Source organism: Talpa europaea, assembly GCF_964194135.1.
Source record: "Talpa europaea genome assembly, chromosome: 4".
Lineage (NCBI taxonomy): Eukaryota > Metazoa > Chordata > Mammalia > Eulipotyphla > Talpidae > Talpa > Talpa europaea.
The window spans coordinates 68,813,794-68,832,856 of NC_140070.1; the positions used below are offsets into that span (position 1 = coordinate 68,813,794).

The 19,063-nt window shown below is 39.3% G+C and overlaps 1 protein-coding gene across 2 annotated transcripts in view; it reads right to left on the bottom strand.

Moving 5' to 3' along the window:
* Window positions 1–368: 368 nt before the first annotated feature.
* Window positions 369–19,063, bottom strand: part of GOLIM4 (golgi integral membrane protein 4) — a gene marked incomplete at both ends in the record, with an annotated part of 106,025 nt that continues 87,330 nt past the window's right edge. For both annotated transcript variants that reach the window (XM_084232394.1, XM_084232393.1), the window contains 7 exons: window positions 369–518; window positions 826–897; window positions 10,543–10,611; window positions 10,865–11,032; window positions 14,215–14,324; window positions 15,604–15,686; window positions 16,166–16,425. In XM_084232394.1, coding sequence (XP_084088520.1) covers window positions 369–518; window positions 826–897; window positions 10,543–10,611; window positions 10,865–11,032; window positions 14,215–14,324; window positions 15,604–15,686; window positions 16,166–16,425 — 912 coding nt within the window. The remainder of the gene's footprint in view (window positions 519–825; window positions 898–10,542; window positions 10,612–10,864; window positions 11,033–14,214; window positions 14,325–15,603; window positions 15,687–16,165; window positions 16,426–19,063) is intronic.

Below are 19,063 nucleotides of genomic sequence, written 5' to 3' on the forward strand. Positions count from 1 at the left end.
TAAAATCCTGTACTTTTTCAAAGGCAAACAACAGAATACCTGGAAACAAGATGAAAAATAACAAGTTGAAACATATAAAAATCAATGTCCTTTTCAGTATCATATAAACTACGAAAAATGAGATTCTGAGTCTAAGGTTTCCCTTATTGTTTTTCTTCTTGTTCGTGTTAAATTGAATATAAAAGAAGCGCTAAACCTAGGTTATCAAAAAATATTCATATAAATGTATGAGAATTTCTAATAAAAAAGTTTAAAAAGTCTACATTATTAATTTTTGTAATTAAATATCCTAGAGTTCAGTAGGCAGATTGATTTTGAGCAGCTTGAAAAGAATCCATTGGCTGAGTATTGTCCAAAAGTGGTCACGGCTACATTTCAGCTCTTCGTTGTGACTTCTCAGCAACAGCAGCCCCATCTTCCTCCTCCTCCTCCTCTTCCTCATAGTGTGGCTCTCGGCCTTTAGGGTGGTTGTCATCTCGAACTTCTTGTTCTTCACCATCATTGTTTTTATCATCAGCCTTCAGGTTAAAAGAAAAAAAGAAAAATTAAGAGATAGGGCATAGAGTTAGTGGGACGAATAATTTCCTTAAAAAAAAAAAAAACAGTGCAAAGTTAATCACTTTTGGAGAAAGGAAAGCAATGAAGTAAAATGATCCTTTAGACAACAGTGTATTTACTCTTTCCTAATCTTCTCTTGCCCCAGATTCTCTAACTCTCGGTGGCCCCACTAAACTCAGTTGCACCTCAGATATATATGCTCCACATGCAAATCTCCACATGCATGTGTATGAGCATGCAAGATAGAAACCTAGACCCTTCACATACATTGTCACCATAGGTCTCCTCAGCATTGTGCTCTAATTCCCTTTTTTTCTCTTCAGTCAAATCTTCCTGCACCTGTAACAAACCAGCGATAACAGGTGACACTTTAATCATTTAAACACAGCAAAGTTGATTTGCAAAAAGTTCAAAGTAGCAGAAACAAAATTAAACAAGAAATAAATTTGTAAAAAGATGAAAGTCAAAGATTTGTCTTATTATATAGGTATGAAGAAATGCACAGCAGACCAACTACAAAAATACAATGTGATTGAGGCACTGATGTTTGAATTTCAGATTCCTTTGAATAAGGGTTTATGTTAGGTGTAACATCTGAAGAAATTCAGCTTGTAACATTTAATAGAAGATCTATAGAAGTCTAAAGATTCTGAGAGAGGGCTTCCTTGGTGACGCAGGTTGTTGAGCGCAACGCTGTGAAGCTGTCCGTAGCCTCTGCAGTGCCGGTTTGATCCCGGCCGGCCAGGGAGATACCCACATGGTGCAGCAGACCTCTCCTGTCTCGCCCACTGCTCCCCTCAGCAGTGTATTTCAGTCAGTCTGCCTGTTCTGTTCCCCGCTCTGTCTCTGGTGAATCCTCTCACCCTCCCACACATATGGCCTGTACCCCGGTTCTTGTATAAAAATAAATAAATCTTTAAAAAAAAAAAAAGACTGACAGAGTGTAAGTTCTACAAAGACAAGAAACATCTGTCTTCCTGAACACACTGTCTTCAGCACAGATTCCTATCTGGCACACTGCAACTGCTTAATAAATACTGCAAAATGAATGAACCCTGAATCAATGCAAAAAACATCTGCTCTGTGAAGGCAGAGAAAAAATACTACCACATATATACAATGTAGTAAAAAATAAAAAAGGTGTACATTTCTATAATTATGAATAAACTCTTCTGACTAAAATATAGAGAACAATGAATACAACTATCTCAATTGCTTCATAAAATCGTCTATGAAAGTGCATGGGATCGCTTTATCTCTTTAGTGTTTTAAAATTACATTTTTTAAGTAGTTTTATGTATGCTGCTACTTTTATGTAGCATTGATCCCAATCATTATTTTCAAAACAAAAACCAAAGAAATTATCCAGATATTTTTAATAGTTTCTATTTAGGGATCACATTTCACAAAAAACTAGGGTGAAGTTGTTTTCTAATTTAGCTATTTTGAAAACCAGGTATATGCCAAATATTTATTTATGTCACTTCATTACACTTCAAAAACTATTGAATAATTAAGCATAATGTGGTATCCTGGTTTCAAAAGAATAACTGATCTCCCCTAGGCCCATGGTAAGTTCTCTTGAATAACACATCAAATTACTTAAATTTCTTCTGGAAGGAGAAATGGGTATTAAAAATGCACGAAATGGGCAAGTAAAGGTGCTATAATTAAGGAACAGCAACATAAGGACAGCTTCAAGGTGTCCAGCTTAGGTGCAGAACAAATAACCACAAGCAACTGGACAAGCTTTGGGGAAACCTGGCCTGTTAGGGCCCTACAGAGAATACCCTTCAAAAATGCCCTGGACGAGCCCAGCCTTCACGAAACTCTTCCAGCCAGCTCAACGCCAGCTGCACCCACAGCCTCTAACCTACACCCACATGAAGTAAATCCGTCCTGGGGCAGAAACACAGAACATCCTTTGCATTCACATTTCCTGATGCAAGGAGCTAAAAAGAAGACACCCTTGTCTCACCACCCGCAGGCTTTATCAGTGACCATGACATCTCTTCTGTCCTTAGTCACAGAATCTCAAAGCAACCTGAAAACTATGAAGTTCTAATTACACATGATAGTGAAGTCTAACTAAATATTATTAAATTGCTAAAGTGTCCCTATCAAGTACAATGAACAAAGATATGTCTTCTATAACCTTAATAATGACAATGTGTTGGTGAACACTAAGCATGGATTAGTTGGAAGGAAACTGCCTTGAAACTGCAGTATAATGGAAAGAACATATGTAAATTTACATAATCAGGGTCAGCAAACTTTCTGTAAAGGGCCAGATCGTAAATATTTAGTCTTTCTTAGCCAATAAAGACTCTGGAGCAGCTACTCAACTTTATCATTGTAGAACAGAAGCAGCCTTAGACAACACGTACATACACAGGCATGGCTGTGTTCCAAAAAGACAGTGTACAAAATAGGCTAAGGCCATTGTTTTCAGACCACTAGCATAGACTATGGAGTCAGAGAGACTGGGATTAAAACCTTGGTTTGGCAACTCTTTTGGCTACATAAACAATAAGGTCATTTGTTTTAATTATGAAAATTTTTCAAGCACACATGAAGAAAAGTTGATGAACTCCTAACAGCCATCACCAAGGTTCAAAAGCTATCTGTATATTTTCATGGTTGCATCACCTGTTTCTTTTCTATTTATTTTTTAAAAAATTGTAGAGATCATGTCATTTCACCCTAGCATATCTCAGTATACATTTCTAAAAACAACAGACTTTTCTTATATAACCACATTACCATTATCACACCTAATAAATAATCCCAGGGTGTCATCTAATGTCTGGTCCATACTTATATTTTCCTGATTCTTTAAAATGTCCGTTAGTTGTTCTAATCATGATGCAAACAAAGGCCTCATTTAACATCTGTTCTATTCCCCAATAGCACTCATTAATGTTATTGATTTGTCCTATAAAATGACCCACATTATGGATTAACTTGCTTCTATAAAGTATCACTTAATTCATTCTTTTAACCCCACAGTTCTTATAAAAGGAAGTTACCTTGAACACTTAAATTAATTCAGTTTCAATTTGCAAAGCCAGAGTTTCTCAGAGATGATGCTATAGATTTCCTATTTTTATCACATCAGAAGACACATTTAAGTCCCCTACTTTCAGTGAAGCTAAGTTGGTTCATAAGTGACAGTCTGATCTCTTTAATGCAAAAACTCCCTGCCCTCTACCTAGTGTTATCATGCACTAATGATTGCTCTTAAATACCTTTACTTATGGGTTGCAAAAAAAATATTGATTTTACAATTCCATCATTCTTTGTGCATTCACTAAGTTCAATGAAAAATTTGCCTTTATCAACTATTTAGTTACTATGCTTGGAAAACTTAAATATAGTGGCCTTTAAAATGAGAACAGTGTGGGTTCTAATCATGGTTTTAACAATAACAAAGTGTGTGATTTTCAAAAATTTAGCTAACCTCTCTGAAGTTCAAATTTCTTATATGAAAAAGAAAAGGGCTGACTTAGAATCAGTGATTTTTAATTTTCTATGTGCATATAGTAGGGTGAATCATGGAGACCAAAAAGTTTGTAAGAAAGTCTTTGGCAAATGGGCATAGATACACAGCATTTAGTACAGAAATTTCAGAAAGTTCTAATCTTGCTATATTCACCCACAGCCATGTATCCTAAAACAATTTCTCTAAGCAGTGTTTTCTGAACATCACAGCTGCAGGTAGTGAGAATGTTTGTGTGTGTAGAACAATAACACCAGAGATAAGATCAAAATTTCCAAATGTAAGGTCTGTCCCTAGCATTGTATTTTTCATGTATATTACAAGATGATTTCTAGCCACAAGGCCTGCGAGCCACTTTTCTGAGTGATGATGAATACCAAGTAAACAATGTCTCTAGATAGAGAACTTCTTAGGACTTTATGCTTCTCTACTCTTGTGATATGTGGATTTAAAAAAACAAACAAACAAACAAACAAAACAAATCAGAAAATAAAACAAAGCAGGGCCTCCCCTGGTGGCACAGGCGGTTGAGAGCAGCACTGTGAAGCCATCCGCAGCCTCTGCAGCGCCGTTTGAACCTGGCAGGCCAGCGAGGGTCCCACATGGTCCAACAGACCTCTCCTGTTGCATGCGCTGCTCCCCTCAGCAGTGTACTTCGGTCCTTCTACCTGCTCTGCTCCCCGCTCTGTCTCTGGTGAATCCTCTCACCCTCCCTCGCATCTGGCCTGTACCCCATTTCTTGCATAAATAAATAAACAAATCTTTAAAAAAAAAACAAACAACTTAAGTTGTTTACCAGGTGTTGATTCAGACTATGTAGAAAGACCAATTTAAATTACTCTTTAAGAGACCCACAAATGAAATTTTATAAGTTCTCAGACATAAAATACATCTTAGAATTCTATTAATTTTCTCTTCATGTTTGGGTAAAAGTAATTCAAACTCATCTTAGAGGTATTACTGAAATGGAAAAAAAAATGATATGGAGAATCTAATTTTAAAGCATGCTTACTTAGGCTTATAACTAGAAGCCAAATATCGCTCTTTTATAAATTCACCAATTAGGTTTTCCACACTCTACTAAAGCTGATGCAAACATTTTGCCACAGATTTCTCAACATTGCTTCTCATTACTCATTTTAATTTTTTTATTGATAAAAATACAAAATTTTTTTTTAAAGATATTTATACAAGCACTGGGTACAGTCAGAAGTGCGGGAGGGTGAGAGAATTCACCAGAGTCAGAGCAGGAAACAGAATAGGTAGACTGAGGAAATACACTGCTGAGGAGAGCAGCGGGCGCAGCAGGAGAGGTCTGCACGCCATGTGGGACCCTCGCCAGTGGCCGGGGATCAAACCGGCACTACAGAGACTGCAGGCAGCTTCGCAGCCCAGCACTCAACTGCTGTGCCACCGGGGAGGCCCATACAAATTTTTTAAAATAAAATATTTACCATAAATAAGGAATGCTTTCTAATAACCAATTATTTTTGTGTTTTAGAAAAGTAACACTGCTGCTCTAGAGTTAAAGAAAGCAGGGGTGGGCCTCCCTGGTGGTGCAAGGGGTTAAGCACAGCACTGTGAAGCTCTCCGCAGTCTCTGCAGCACAAGTTCGATCCCACGCTAGCCAGGGAGCTACCCACATGGCACGGCAGACCTCTCCTGTCTCGCCAGCTGCTCCCCTCAGCAGTGTATTTCGTCAGTCTGCCTGTTCTATTCCCCGCACAGTCTCTGATGAATCCTCTCATACTCCTGCGCATCTGGCCTGTACCCTGGTTCTTGTATGCATAAATAAATAAATCTTAAAAAAAATAAAGAAAGCAGGAATAATGCACATTTCCTAATCACATTGTTTAGGTCCTCTACTCTCACAATTCAAGCCTATAAAGTACCACACACTAGCCCTGGCAAGATGCAATTTCTCCCTAAGAGCAAATGCTGACGTAAGTCAGTGTCGCTGTGGGCATCAAGGTTGCAGAACCCACAGCAGCAATGGTCTTCCACCTGAGAAATCAGTGGGAAGCTGGAAACTCTGAGACCTATTAGAGGTAAGAACACTGCACCTTATAGGGCACTGCATGGCCTTCAGAAGGCCTCAATCAATGCCTTAAATATACACATCATATAAGCAACATGTATGGTTCACATACTCTATATCCCCATTTCTTTTATTGAGATAGAATTGATATACAGTACTGTGTTAACTTTAAGGTATACAATAAGTTTAACATGCATAATAAATTGGCTGTCATATATTGTACAATATCATCTTCTATTGTACCATCATCTTCTACAGATACCAAAAAAAAGGTTTAGTTCTTGTATAGAGAACTCTAAGGTTCTTTTTTTTAAAATTTCTGAATTCTTTATTAAACTATGACCATGTCAGAGTAATTAATTCAGTTCATAATCATTTCACTGTTCTCTAGAATTAGAAATTCAATTTGCTTCAACAATTATTGATGGATGAATTGTTGAATTAAACATAGACGGAAACATAGAAATTAATACAACACGAATCCTAACTTAAAGCTCAATATTTTTCTGGTTTTCCTATAAATCAGGGAGAGCCAAGAAAGGATTAAATTGCAAGCTGGCTTTGGATGCTATCTCTAATGTATCTTAAAAATTTATTTTCTATTATCAGTAATAAATTATATACAATAGTGTCACTTAACAAATTATTTTAGAATCGAAGTATCATGGAGTTGGCTTCGCTCTTCTTCCCAGTCCCACTCAAAGTATACTCAGTCTATTTATCCCTTTCTCATTAATTTGGTAAATTATCAAAGGATGTGGTCGGTAAGTAAGAATGGACTGGAAATAACATCTATTGCTCCTGATACCACTCCATCCCAAGGGTGGTCAACCCCTTGTACAATGGTCCGGAAGGTGAGGGAGAGAAAATAGTCCCTTCTGATGCCATAATCTGCTATGATCTTCCCATGTTCTAGTCTCTTTTAACTTTATGTAAGCCATTCTGAACTAATCTTTTTGTTTGTTTGTTTGTTTCTTTGTTTTAAAGATTTATTTATTTATTTATACAAGCACTGGGTATAGTCAGAAGCGCAGGAGGGTGAGAGAATTCACCAGAGCGAGGAGCAGAACAGGCAGACTGATGAAGTACACTGCTGAGGGGAGCAGCAGGCGGCAAGAGAGGTCTGCGCACCGTGTGGGACCCTTGCCCGCTGGCGAGGGATCGATCCAACCAGCGCTGCAGAGGCTGCGGGCAGCTTCGCAGCCCAGGGCTCAACCACTGCGCCACCGGGGAGGCCCTGAACTAATCTTTTTTATATTATTATTATTGAGGCAATGATGGTTTATGACACTAGATAAGATTTACAGAGACAGGATCTCCCCCTGCAGGTATTTCTACCACACCACACCCACCACCAAGACACCCATTGTCCTCCATCATAGTCCATTATGTTCCTGCCCCATTTTCTTCTCTCTCCGTAGCCTCAGTTCTACAGTTCGATTTCCAGGGGTCGTTATTTTTTGGCTTTATCTGACTGTTTTGTATCTCTATAGTCCACATATAAGTGGCACAATATATTATTTGTCTTTCTCCTTCTGATTTACTTCACCTAGCATAATCCTCTCCAGCTCCAATCATGCCTGACAAATGGCAAGAGTTTATCTTTTTTGATAATTGAGTAGTATTCCATTGCTTATATACACTACATTTTCCTTATCTATTCATCTGTCTTTGGGAACTTAAGTTATATCCATAACATGGCTGTTGCAAATAATGCTGCAGTGAACATAAGAGTGCATACCCCTCTTCAAGTTAGTATTTTTGTATTCTTCAGGTTGATACCTAGGAGTCGAATTGCTAGGTCATATGGAATCTCCATTTTTAATATTTTGAGAAACTGCCATATTGTTTTCTCTTAGGATCTAGTCTCGTAGCAACTTCTATACATACCATTCAAAAGTGTTTTAACTCTACTCATCATGTTGTATATTATCTCCTTATAAACTTATTCATCTTACAACTGGAAATCTGTATGTTTTTGATTTCTGCCATTTTTTAAAAAAACTGATAGTTAATGTCAGAAGTTTGATCAGATTCAGGTGAGTTTTTTACATTTGGGCAAGACAGAGATATATACTTCTGCCAGGCGGTCCCTGCTGTCTGGTCATTTCTTCTAGGTGAGTATCTCACTGTGTTCCCTTTTATTTTTCTCCACTTTGCTGCAGCATGCTGAGACCTCCACCTCTTTCTCTAGCCTTTGAATAGTATTGGTAACTACTCCCCTTCTCCTGCCTCAGGGGAAGATTTGGGAAAAATATTAGGAGGTTGGAATATCCAATAATAACCATCTCAGGAACTACCAGCAGAGAAGACAACCTGAACAAAGGGTACTCAAGGGCTCAAGTGAAAATTATACAGGGACAGGAATTCTGGGCTTCCCCTGAGAGCTCACGTGGCAAACTATAGCCTAGGCAAGAGCGGGGCAGAAAGCCCTGGCACGATGTTGCCCATAGGAAAGCTAGGCAGGAACAAGTAAAAGAGAAATAGAAACTGTGTTAAGTGTGTGCAAAGTAAGGACTCTGAGGGAGGAGGCAGGGTGGCCTGACAACGCAGTTGCCAAGGTGCAGGCGCTCACGGGGTCACTCCATTGCCTCGCCCTAGTCACCAATTCTCCTTCCCTTGCTGCTCTCTGCATTTATTTTCTTTCTATCCTTGATTTCTCCTTTATCACAGGATTTTTCTCTCTAGCAAATGACATAAAAGTAAAAACTAATCAGTAAATATTAATTAAAATTTTATGTTGAACCTTCTGAATTTTTTAAAAAGAAGCCAAGGTGAACTATTCTTTTAATCCCTCAAAGCTTTCTGGCTGCTGACATAATAAAACAAAGTAATATTAGTCTAGACATCTTGTTACAAGGTAACTCTGCAAGAACATATTTTTCTTGCCAATGTCTTAATATTCAAAACAGCTAGTTTTGCTAATGTTCCTTCTAATAAGGCAGCTCAGAGTCTGGATTAGGATGAACAGCAGGTTGAGGAAGAGGGAGAATAAAGAGATCAAGCTAGTTGGAGTACCTGTGACTAGAGATGCATGTTGCCAATGGCTGTAAAGTGATACCCTTTTCTACTTTCCTGATACAAGCACAGATTGCAGTGCTAGATCTGTAAAGATGACTATGCAATAAAAATGCTGGGAAGCAGACCGAGTGAAGGGAGCAGTGTATATGAGTGCAGCAGCACATGTACTCTGAGCAGGAGCTCAAGGGATGCAGGTGTGTTTATTGTCATTTGTTGTCATTTGTTCATCCTTTCATGTGGTTCCCTTAGGACCAAAGTCACACAAGACACCTGGATAAGAAGTGGCCATGAAGCAAGCTTTAATTTACTGGCCCACAGAGAAACTAAACATGGAGACTTCACATCATCCACATCATAGTTCCAAGCATTGAGTGGGCTTCAGTGGTTCACATGGTGGAGTCTTTTGATTAACTGCTTCTAGAAATCTACCAGAGGAGAAAGTTGGGGAGGGACCAGGACACAGTGGGGAGGGAGCACAATGGAGTATGGTAGTGGATGCTAGGGTGCTTTGGTGGTGGATGTGGTATGGTGAAACACATCTGAAACTGTGGTCATAAACCACTCTATCATATACAACATAGTAAAATCAAAGTTACCTTAATAAAAATAAATAAAATGAAAAAAAAAATTACACATACGTGATCAACAATAATATGCCAGAAATGTGTAATAAAAAGCAAATTAAAATGAAATGTTCAGACATTTCACCTAAATACAGTTTATTCAACTGAGCTCCTCACATAATTTTCTTTTTCTTTATTATTAAATTTAAGTAAGACACTAAGTTCTCAAGATGGGGAATGTCGAATTTAGAGACCAAAAATTTTTTTTAATGTTTAGAGGATGGTAAGTGTAGTTCAAAATCACTATACTACAGGGCCCTGTAGCAATGTCTACAGAAATAGTAACAGGTCCCCTCAAAGTGCAAAGCTTTGTTCTTCTCATTTTTTTTTTTTTATGAAGAAAAGAGATAGGAGATGATATTCTTGGATCACAAAAACTTAAGTCCTGCAAAGCCAAATGTGTTATCAATTCAAAATCTCCAGTGAAGAAGGGAAGGGAGGGTAAGAGTGGGAACAAAGTGGGGGGATCCAATGGTCTGCAGTTCTTTGATGGTGAGCGGTGTGGCAACATACATCTGAGGAGGTATGAACCTACTCCCCCTAGAGCACACAGTGTTGTAAACTGATGTTACCTCAATTAAATTTTTTTCTAGTGAGAAATAAAAAGGACTGTTACCCCATTTTGTTATCTTCTAACCAAATGTTTCCACTGCCATAGTCCATTTCCACTTTGAACCCTTTCTGATCCTGCCTAAGTCTTTCTGAACATTTCTACAGAGGACATAAGATGCTACTGAAGTTTGTTAAGGCTAGTGTGATGCAACCAGGCAGTTTGATTGGTCTCCTGCATTCCACCTTCCTACCTCTTCTTCTCCCTCTTCCTGGTATTGCTCATCAACATTATCTTCCTGCTGGTCTGGATTTCCTGCCATCTGTTGAAACAAAAGGGGGAAGTTCAGGTTACTGGACATTGGAGATGCCTGGCCAGGAAATGATGAATAATCATTCCCAACACAAAGCCCTGGATATCTGTTATGCTCTCTTTCTCTGAGTGTGGCCATTTAATTGCATACAACAGCCTGAAAAATCAACCAAAGACACACATGTTCTGTCAAAGTTATTACTGACCTTTGCATAAACCAGGCACCTGGGGTAAAACCACCCTCTGCAATGTCATCTGCTTACCACCAAATGCTCCTCCATGTCTGCGTTATCTTGCTTTTGATTATTTTGCTTTTGCTCTTCATTTTCATCAGGTAAATTTTCTTCTCTCACTTGCTCAGCTTCCTCAAATTCATCTTCGCCTTGATTATTAGGGTCATCTGCTGGGTTTATATCCTCAACAGCTGCTCTCTGTAAAATTTTAATAAAATGCAATCACCACTTCAAAACACAGAATCAAGTTTAATTTCATTTGAAAGGCCACACACCAGTAGAAAATGAAATTGTCCTTCAGCAGATTGTTCCTATCCATCCTTTCCAAGACTCACAAGTACATATCATCCCACTGTCAAAAATAAAGCTCCTGCTTTATTTCTACAAAGCTGATGAATCAAATAGCACTTCTTTATTGAAAATGATTTTCCAAGAGTCCTCAAAATTCTACTACAACAAAGTAATATGACGTAACTAAAAAGACAGTAAGAAAAATATTTAATAAAAGCCAAATACCAAGTAGGAGAACTAGTGAAAATGGGAGATTCGGATAGGCAAATAGTAACTTCTTTTACTGGTATGTTGATTCTTATACAGACAAGCTTTCCTTTGCAAGTGATTTTTCACACATAAGTGGATAACATGCAGTTGAAAAGAGAAGGCCGACACTAGAAGAGGGCTAAATCATCAATTTCTAGTACTGATGAAATTTCTTTATAACAAACACAACCATGGAAGCTGAGAGATACTGCACTGGCAAGAACTGGGGGAAAATGACTTCAGCTAACAAGCCAATCTTGGCAATGCAGTTTGAAAAATCTGTCACCCAATGCAGGCCACCTCCCAAGGAGTTTCCAGTTATGGTGTTCAACAAATGTTCTTCAGGATCTATTTATTCCTATGTTCACTGCAGCACTATTTACAGTAGCCAAGTTATGGAAACAACCTATATGCCTAGGAGAGATAAGTGGTAAAGAAGATGTATGTATACACAATGGACTACTGCTCAGCTATAAAAATCAGAAAAAATCTTGCCATTTGTGACAACATAGATGGAACTGAAGGGGATTATTACAAGTGAAATAACTGAGAGGAGAAATTGGATGATTTCACACATATATGGAATATAAAGAAACAAAACAAAGAGGGACAGATAAAGTTAAACCAAAACAAACACTAGATATTTGACTACAGAATTGAGGCTACCAGTGGACAGCAAAGGGTGGAAGGGGCTCTAGGACTCTAGTGGAGGATTATTGGTGCCTTTGTGGTGGAGAGGGGTGGAAACATACATTTAAAGAGGTGTGAATCCATACTTCTTAATCATCTACAATGTGATAAACCAATGTTATTTCGATGAAAAAAAAATGCCCTTCATTTTATGGACTTTAGAATTATCTCAAATTTCCACTGAAGTTCCCAGAACAGTTTTCAAAATGATAGCTGTCCTTCTCAAGACTCGGATTTTAGAGCCAGAGCTGGGCAGAAATGGTGACACTTGTGTGACTTCCCTGACACTCCAGGGTCTCAACAGGACACTTCACAAAAGTAGCAACTGCTTCCCGGTGATGATGAAGCCTCAGAGTAAGATTTCGTCTCTATATCAGCATTCTCCAGAAAACAAGATTCTACTTCAATTCACTTTAGAGCCTTGAACACTTTCAAGAGCGCACTGCAGGCTCAGCTGGTCTATTACCCGGACATTGCTGGTCATTTACTTTATTCAAGTGCAAATGACACTTTTCTGGGGAATACAGATCATCACCTCCATGCTAAACTCCAATTATTCTACAATCTCTTGTCATATGGATTTCTTTCTGTACATTATCAATAATTTGTATGAAAATATAGAAAAACCATAACACATTCTCTTTAAAAAGTAAGTACCAAAAATTCTTGCAAAAGTTCATAAAAATACACTCACTAGCTTCAACTCTAATCAAAGCATACGTAAACTTTAACAGGCACTTTTACTATATTCAAATAAAATCGATTACCATTCATACCTCAATAATGTTGGACAAAAATAGTTCTATCTAAATTAATAAATAAATGAATTAGATGAAATAAAGAAAAGAAGTGAGTTAAAATTTTCTAATTAAAAGAAGGCATGGTAGACAGATAAATGTTTGCAGTGTGCTCTCCAGAACAAGTAAATAGATAGTAGAAAGGTAAAGGATTATATAGCCAAGTAATTGAAGTGCACAGAATTTTCCAAACATCAGCAACGGAAATAACTCATCCCTTCCTGACCCACCTCATTCCTCTCATGTGCATTCTTCGACTTTGGTACATTTGCTCTCTTGTCCTCTCACAGACCCACACTTTCTTGTTCTCACATCTCTCATTATCTTTCCCCTGCTCTGTGCAGCTCTTGCTGTTTCCTGAAAATGTTTCACAGCTATGTTTCTCTAGAGCACGATTTCAGAAATGCATTTCAGGAGCTGGCAAGCCTATTGTTCTGCCATATCTCCCCACAAGTTAAGCCGAAAAGTCATTTACATCAATGAAGATTTCTTCAATGATGAAGACTATCAAAGAAGGATAGGAGTTCCTCTTTCATGACACTGAATTATTAGAAACAGGGACCATGGGATATCACAGACTGAATTTTATAAATATGCTATTTACTAGCAAACAATGACAGGGGAGTTAAAGTTGTAAATGTAATGTACACGTCAGCACAAGAACACACTCACTTGGCATTTGCTCACCTCACCTGTAGGTAAAACCAAGGCCCCAGACCACATGGATGAACTTGGGATTTAGTCCTTTTTAGGTAAACACAAAGAACATTCCTGGTTATTAAGTCTCTACCTCATTCAATTTTTTTGTTTTTCCCCAGCATAATGGTACGTGTACAGTTATTGTTTTTTTTCCCCACTTCTCAAATCACACAGCCTATCGACATGTTTCTTAAAATGGTTGCTGGACTGCTGGGCCATCACAGAGTCACAGGACACACACACACCCACGCTGCTCGACATACTTGATGATGGCTCATTTCCTCTCTTTGGCTTTCCCTTCAACTCCCACAAGTGCTTTTCCTTCCATGCACACCCCCCATCTTTTAGAATTAGTACACATTTTAATGCCTCTCTATTTTGCTTTCCTTGGATTTAATTTTATAACCTATGACTGGCCAGAGGGACAAGCCTTTATGTTTTTCCAGAGCCACCTTTAACACAGTCTCATCACACATACCCCGTGGTGCACAGGTAGCAACACTGCTCATGTCATATAATCACACAAGCCACCTTCCTCCATGCCAGTGCAGTAACAGACATACCTGGAGCCGAGGCAGGGAGCCCGCCACACCTCCAGGTTTCCTTTCTGCCTGTGGGGTTAGAACTGTGATGAGCAAGAGAGAAGACACTTACGTCTGCCTCCGATTCAGGGTCAGTTTCCTGGGGTCCTTGCTCTTGAGGTTCACGAGCATTCTCTGCATCCTCTTCTGCCTCATCTTGGCGCCGGCTGTCCCGCTCGTAGGCTGACAAAGCAAAACAACTAACATCAGCCCTGGCGAACCAGATAGGACCCTTTCCTTTCAACTCCATGAAAATTCCATTTCACCTAGTCTCTCCTCTAGCGAGGCTAACTCAACCTAGGGCGCAGATCTCAGCTTTTCTGAATAAAGCTATTTCCATTCCCTTTGGCTGTAGTCGTTACGTCTGAGATAAGTGGGTGACACCATTCAAGCTCTCTGAAACAAATCTTTTTGAAAGAAACTGTGACCTGCCTCCACACACAAAACAGTAGCGACAATCAAAACTTTCTCAGTAAAATAAAGCCCTGTCAACTGGACATTGCTAAAATTATTAACTATTTTTTTGGTACTATCAAAAAGAATAGCAAGGGATTGACAATGTTTCAGGAAATGGATGAAATAATAACCCAGCTGTAAGATCAAAACCAAACACAGCCAAGTCCGTTTCTCTGGTGTGGTGAGGATGACGACTGCTGCACACAGGCGCTCTTGGCTGCTCTTATACACACATGGGTGCTTTGTAAAAATAGGAAAAAAAAAAAAAGATAGAGAATTTAGATAAGAGCAAACAAAGAGAAGAACAATTGATTTTTATAAAAAGAGGAAAGAAGAAAACCTAAGTATATGGTGAATGCCTATAAAAAGCAAAAACATGGGCAAGTTAACTTGCCATTAAGTTTCCAGTGCACTCAGGGATTCATTAAACAAAAAAGGGATTTTACTGATAACAGAACAAAAATGTTGAAGATGCAGCAACCAGGGACACGAGGAAAAAATTCCTTTACTATAAGGGCTAAAGGATATCAGAATAGGGTGTGAATAAGGGATCTTTGTCTAAGTGTTTGTCTTGCCAGAGAGATGGTTACTTTCTACTTCTATTATCACAGTAAACATGATATGCTAGATGTTCACTATAAATGAAAACTACTATTGACTTAATTTGGAAAACTCTCAAGCCATGATCCAAGGATCCCTAAGGTAAGCAGAAAATCTAGAAATTTCCCACAGCAGAACAGTGTTATGATGATGCCTCATAAATTATGAGTTAGTACACAAAAAGGGTTAATCTATGGGAAAAATGTGAAAGGAAAAAACAGACTTTTGGCAACTGTGGCTACAAATGTGCATGATTTGGGAGGATTAGGGAAAATACAACAACAACAACAAAAGACAAACAGTATACAGATTGTTTTGTGTGTATTCAGATGTGCGTAACTCTGAGTTGGCATCATATATTACCAAGCAATTTGTCTTAAAAAATTCATCATCTAAGAAATCTCACCCTCGCCTTCCTCTTCTTGGATGCCCTGGTCCTCTGCTCCCTGAACAATATCATTGTCCATCGCATCATAATGGGCTTGCTGCCTGCAAGGTACGCAAATGTTACAATTCAGTGATTCAAATAAATGGCACAATTGGCATGTCAATGGTCAATTGGCATGTTTATTATGATCTTCAAAGATCATAATAAACAAATTTTTCAAAATTCTTGAAATGACATAAAAATGTTTTTTTAAATGTATGCAATTTTTAAATGTATGCGAACCTTTATTTATAATAAAGATTCCAGACATGGTTTCAAAAGATATCTTTAAAAAGATAGCCCAGCTTTCAAATAATAAAGGCAGCACCAAAACCTGGTAGGTTATTTTGAGATCAGAAAAAAAATGTTTATTATTTTATAAAGAAATTACTTGAAATTTAATTCTCAAGAAGTTATTCTTTTTCAGGTGCAAAAGCAGTATGAACCCCTGAAGTTCATGAATAATAAATACAAGAAGCTGTTTTTAATATGTTCATAAAAATCAGAGAAAGGGCTGCCCACGCCGGCAGGAGAAGGTTACCGTAGCTTCTCAGGACGCTGGGGCTGCCCTGCCTCGTGTCCCGCCTGCCTCTGATGGAACATGTCTCTGGCGAGAAGCTGCTGCTGCTGCTGCTGCCTCTGTCTCAGCAAGTGTCCCTGCAGTCTCTGCTGGTGCAGAGCCTCCTGCTGCTCTCTCAGCCGCTGGGCCTCCTCAGCCCGCCTCACCGCCAGCCTTTGCTGTTCCAACTGCTCCTCATATGGTGATAGGCGTTTGGTGACGGGCTTGGCTGAAGGATAAACCTGGGGAAAAAGGAGTTGGGTGAACAAAAAAAGTCAGGACCTCTGGATTGTTCCTTGTCATGATAAACTCAGGAGGCAGGGTTTATTAATACCTGTCTGATAGGTAAGCTGTGATTATACATTATGTCCAAGGTCACCCAGCTCAGAATTCCTATTTCTCAACTCATTCTGAATCATCCTGGGGTTCTTTAAACAACTGATCCTGCTAAATTGCTGGCATTAAGGCAGATATTCAATGTGCTCCCTTGAAAATGGAAGCGAGTAAAACAAAAAAAAAAAAAACAGTTTCAAATTTTAATTGAAGGTATGTTAAAAATTTAAGGGCCTCCGGGTGGCGCAGTGGTTGAGCACTGGGTTGTGAGGCTGCAGCGCCAGTTCCATCCCCGGCTGCTCCCCGGCCACGGGAGGAGGGTCCCACATGGCGCGCAGACCTCTCCTGCCGCCCGCTGCTCCCCTCAGCAGGGTACTTCAATCCTTCTGCCTGCTCTGCTCCCCGTTCTGGCTCTGGTGAATTCTCTCACCCTCCTGCACTTCTGACTGTACTTCTTGTATAAATAAAAATAAATCTTTAAAAAAAAAATTAAGTGGGTACCTGGTATCCTCACACTAATTGGTGTGTTTGTGAGCTAAAGGTGAGCCTAAGGCTTTCCCAGGTAGAGTTAAAGACCTAGGAATACCAGTTAACTCTAGTAGTGTATTCACCAAGCTCAGGCTAGGTAAAACAGAAAAATATAAGTGGGGGAAAAAGTCACATTCAGATTAGGATGGAAAAACAGAGAACCAGTTTCTTCAAGAGATAAAAGAATGGGTAAGAAGAAAGTATCTCCTGATTAAAGAAACATTTGATACAGGAACTCTTAAACCCTGCTTCTCATTGAGCACTCACCCCTTCTCTCCTTCACCCAAAACAAATATACAAAATTCTCTCCAGAAGAAAAGAGGTAGCATAGTGGAGGGGACTTAAACCTAGTGGGGAATTACTAATGAAGAGAACCATGACAGCTACAAGATTGAGAGTGGTTTCTCAAAGCTAAGCGTGCAACCATGTAAGAGTGTAACCTTTACCCTTACCCAGCCTAGAGCCTCAAACAACCTGAAGCCTTGCAAATTTTGAAGCAAAACAAAAATTTAGATTTTTTTTCAAGATTTATTTATACAAGAACTGGGATACAGGCCAGATGCGCGGGAGGGTGAGAGGATTCACCAGAAACACAGCGGGGAACAGAACAGGCAGACTGCCAAAATACACTGCTGAGGGGAGCAGCGGGCAAGACAGGAGAGGTATGTTTGCCATGTGGGTTGCTCCGAGGCTGGCGGGGATCAAACCGGCACCGCAGAGGCTGTGGACAGCTTCACAGCGCTGCGCCCAACCGCCTATGCCACCAAGGAGGTCCCAAAAATTCAGATTTATAAATAAACTTTATATCTATCTAGTTTACATTTGTAAACTTTACAAATAAACTTTACATTATTTGATGTCATCTTAGAGACAATGGAAGAAAAATGCCTGGTTGCATACAGTGTTGCTTAAAGTTCTTTTAAAGTTTCATTTATAGTAACAATAATAGATTTTTTTTTAATAGAGGCATGTTTATTTATTTTTTTCCCCCTAAAGATTTATTTTTTTATTTATTTATACAAACACTGGGTACAGTCAGAAGCATGGGAGGGTGAGAGAATTCACCAGAGCCAGAGCGGGGAGCAGAGCAGGCACAATGACCGAAGTACACTGCTGAGGGGAGCAGCAGGCAGCAGGAGAGGTCTGCGCGCCATGTGGGACCCTCCTCCAGTGGCCGGGGAGCAGCCGGGGATCAAACCGGCGCCACAGAGGCCGCTGGCAGCTTCACAACCCAGCGCTCAACCGCTGCACCACCGGGGAGGCCCAATAATAGATATTTATGTATGTGAGAAAGGAGTGCTCAGTGAGAAGAGGCTGAACAGGAGACTAGTTAAACTCACCTAGTAGAGTAGCCATAAGTGGTAAGATTAGCTTTCTGATAATGTACTATCCACCTTGAAGGTGGATTTATTCGCAAAAGCCAATAAATGATTTAATGGTACAGCTGACCCTTGAACAACAGGGGATTGACCCTCCCTCATCCACTTGTACATTTTGTTTGCTTTTTTAATCCTGGCTTCCGAATTCATGGGATCAGCCACTTGGGGATGTCTCTCAGTGTAATTCACAGATTTGGAGTTGTGGATATGGAGGAGGGACTATAGGTTATATACAGATTTTCCGATTTTTGAACGTGTTAAGGGTCAGTGCCCCTAACCCCTGCACTGCTCTAGGGTCAAATGAAAATGAACAAGAAGGAACTTCTGATAGCAGAAAAGGTACTTTTCTCAGCCTCAGAATGCCCATAAGGGCTTGAGCATATTCCAGGAAGGTGATCAAGGATACAGTGCTGATCTGTGCTTTTCTGTTACAGGGATGTGAGAATAATCCCCTCACAACCCACACACAAACTAGCAGCTCTTTTTCTTTTCCCCAATCATCTTTCTGAGGCATGCAAGTAGCTCTATTAATAACAGAAAATTTAATTATGTGAATGTAAAATTTAGTGAAGCCTCTAGAATTTTTTGTTTTAGAGATCATCGTATATGGAGAAGCTTCTTTAATATTTAGAAACAAAGC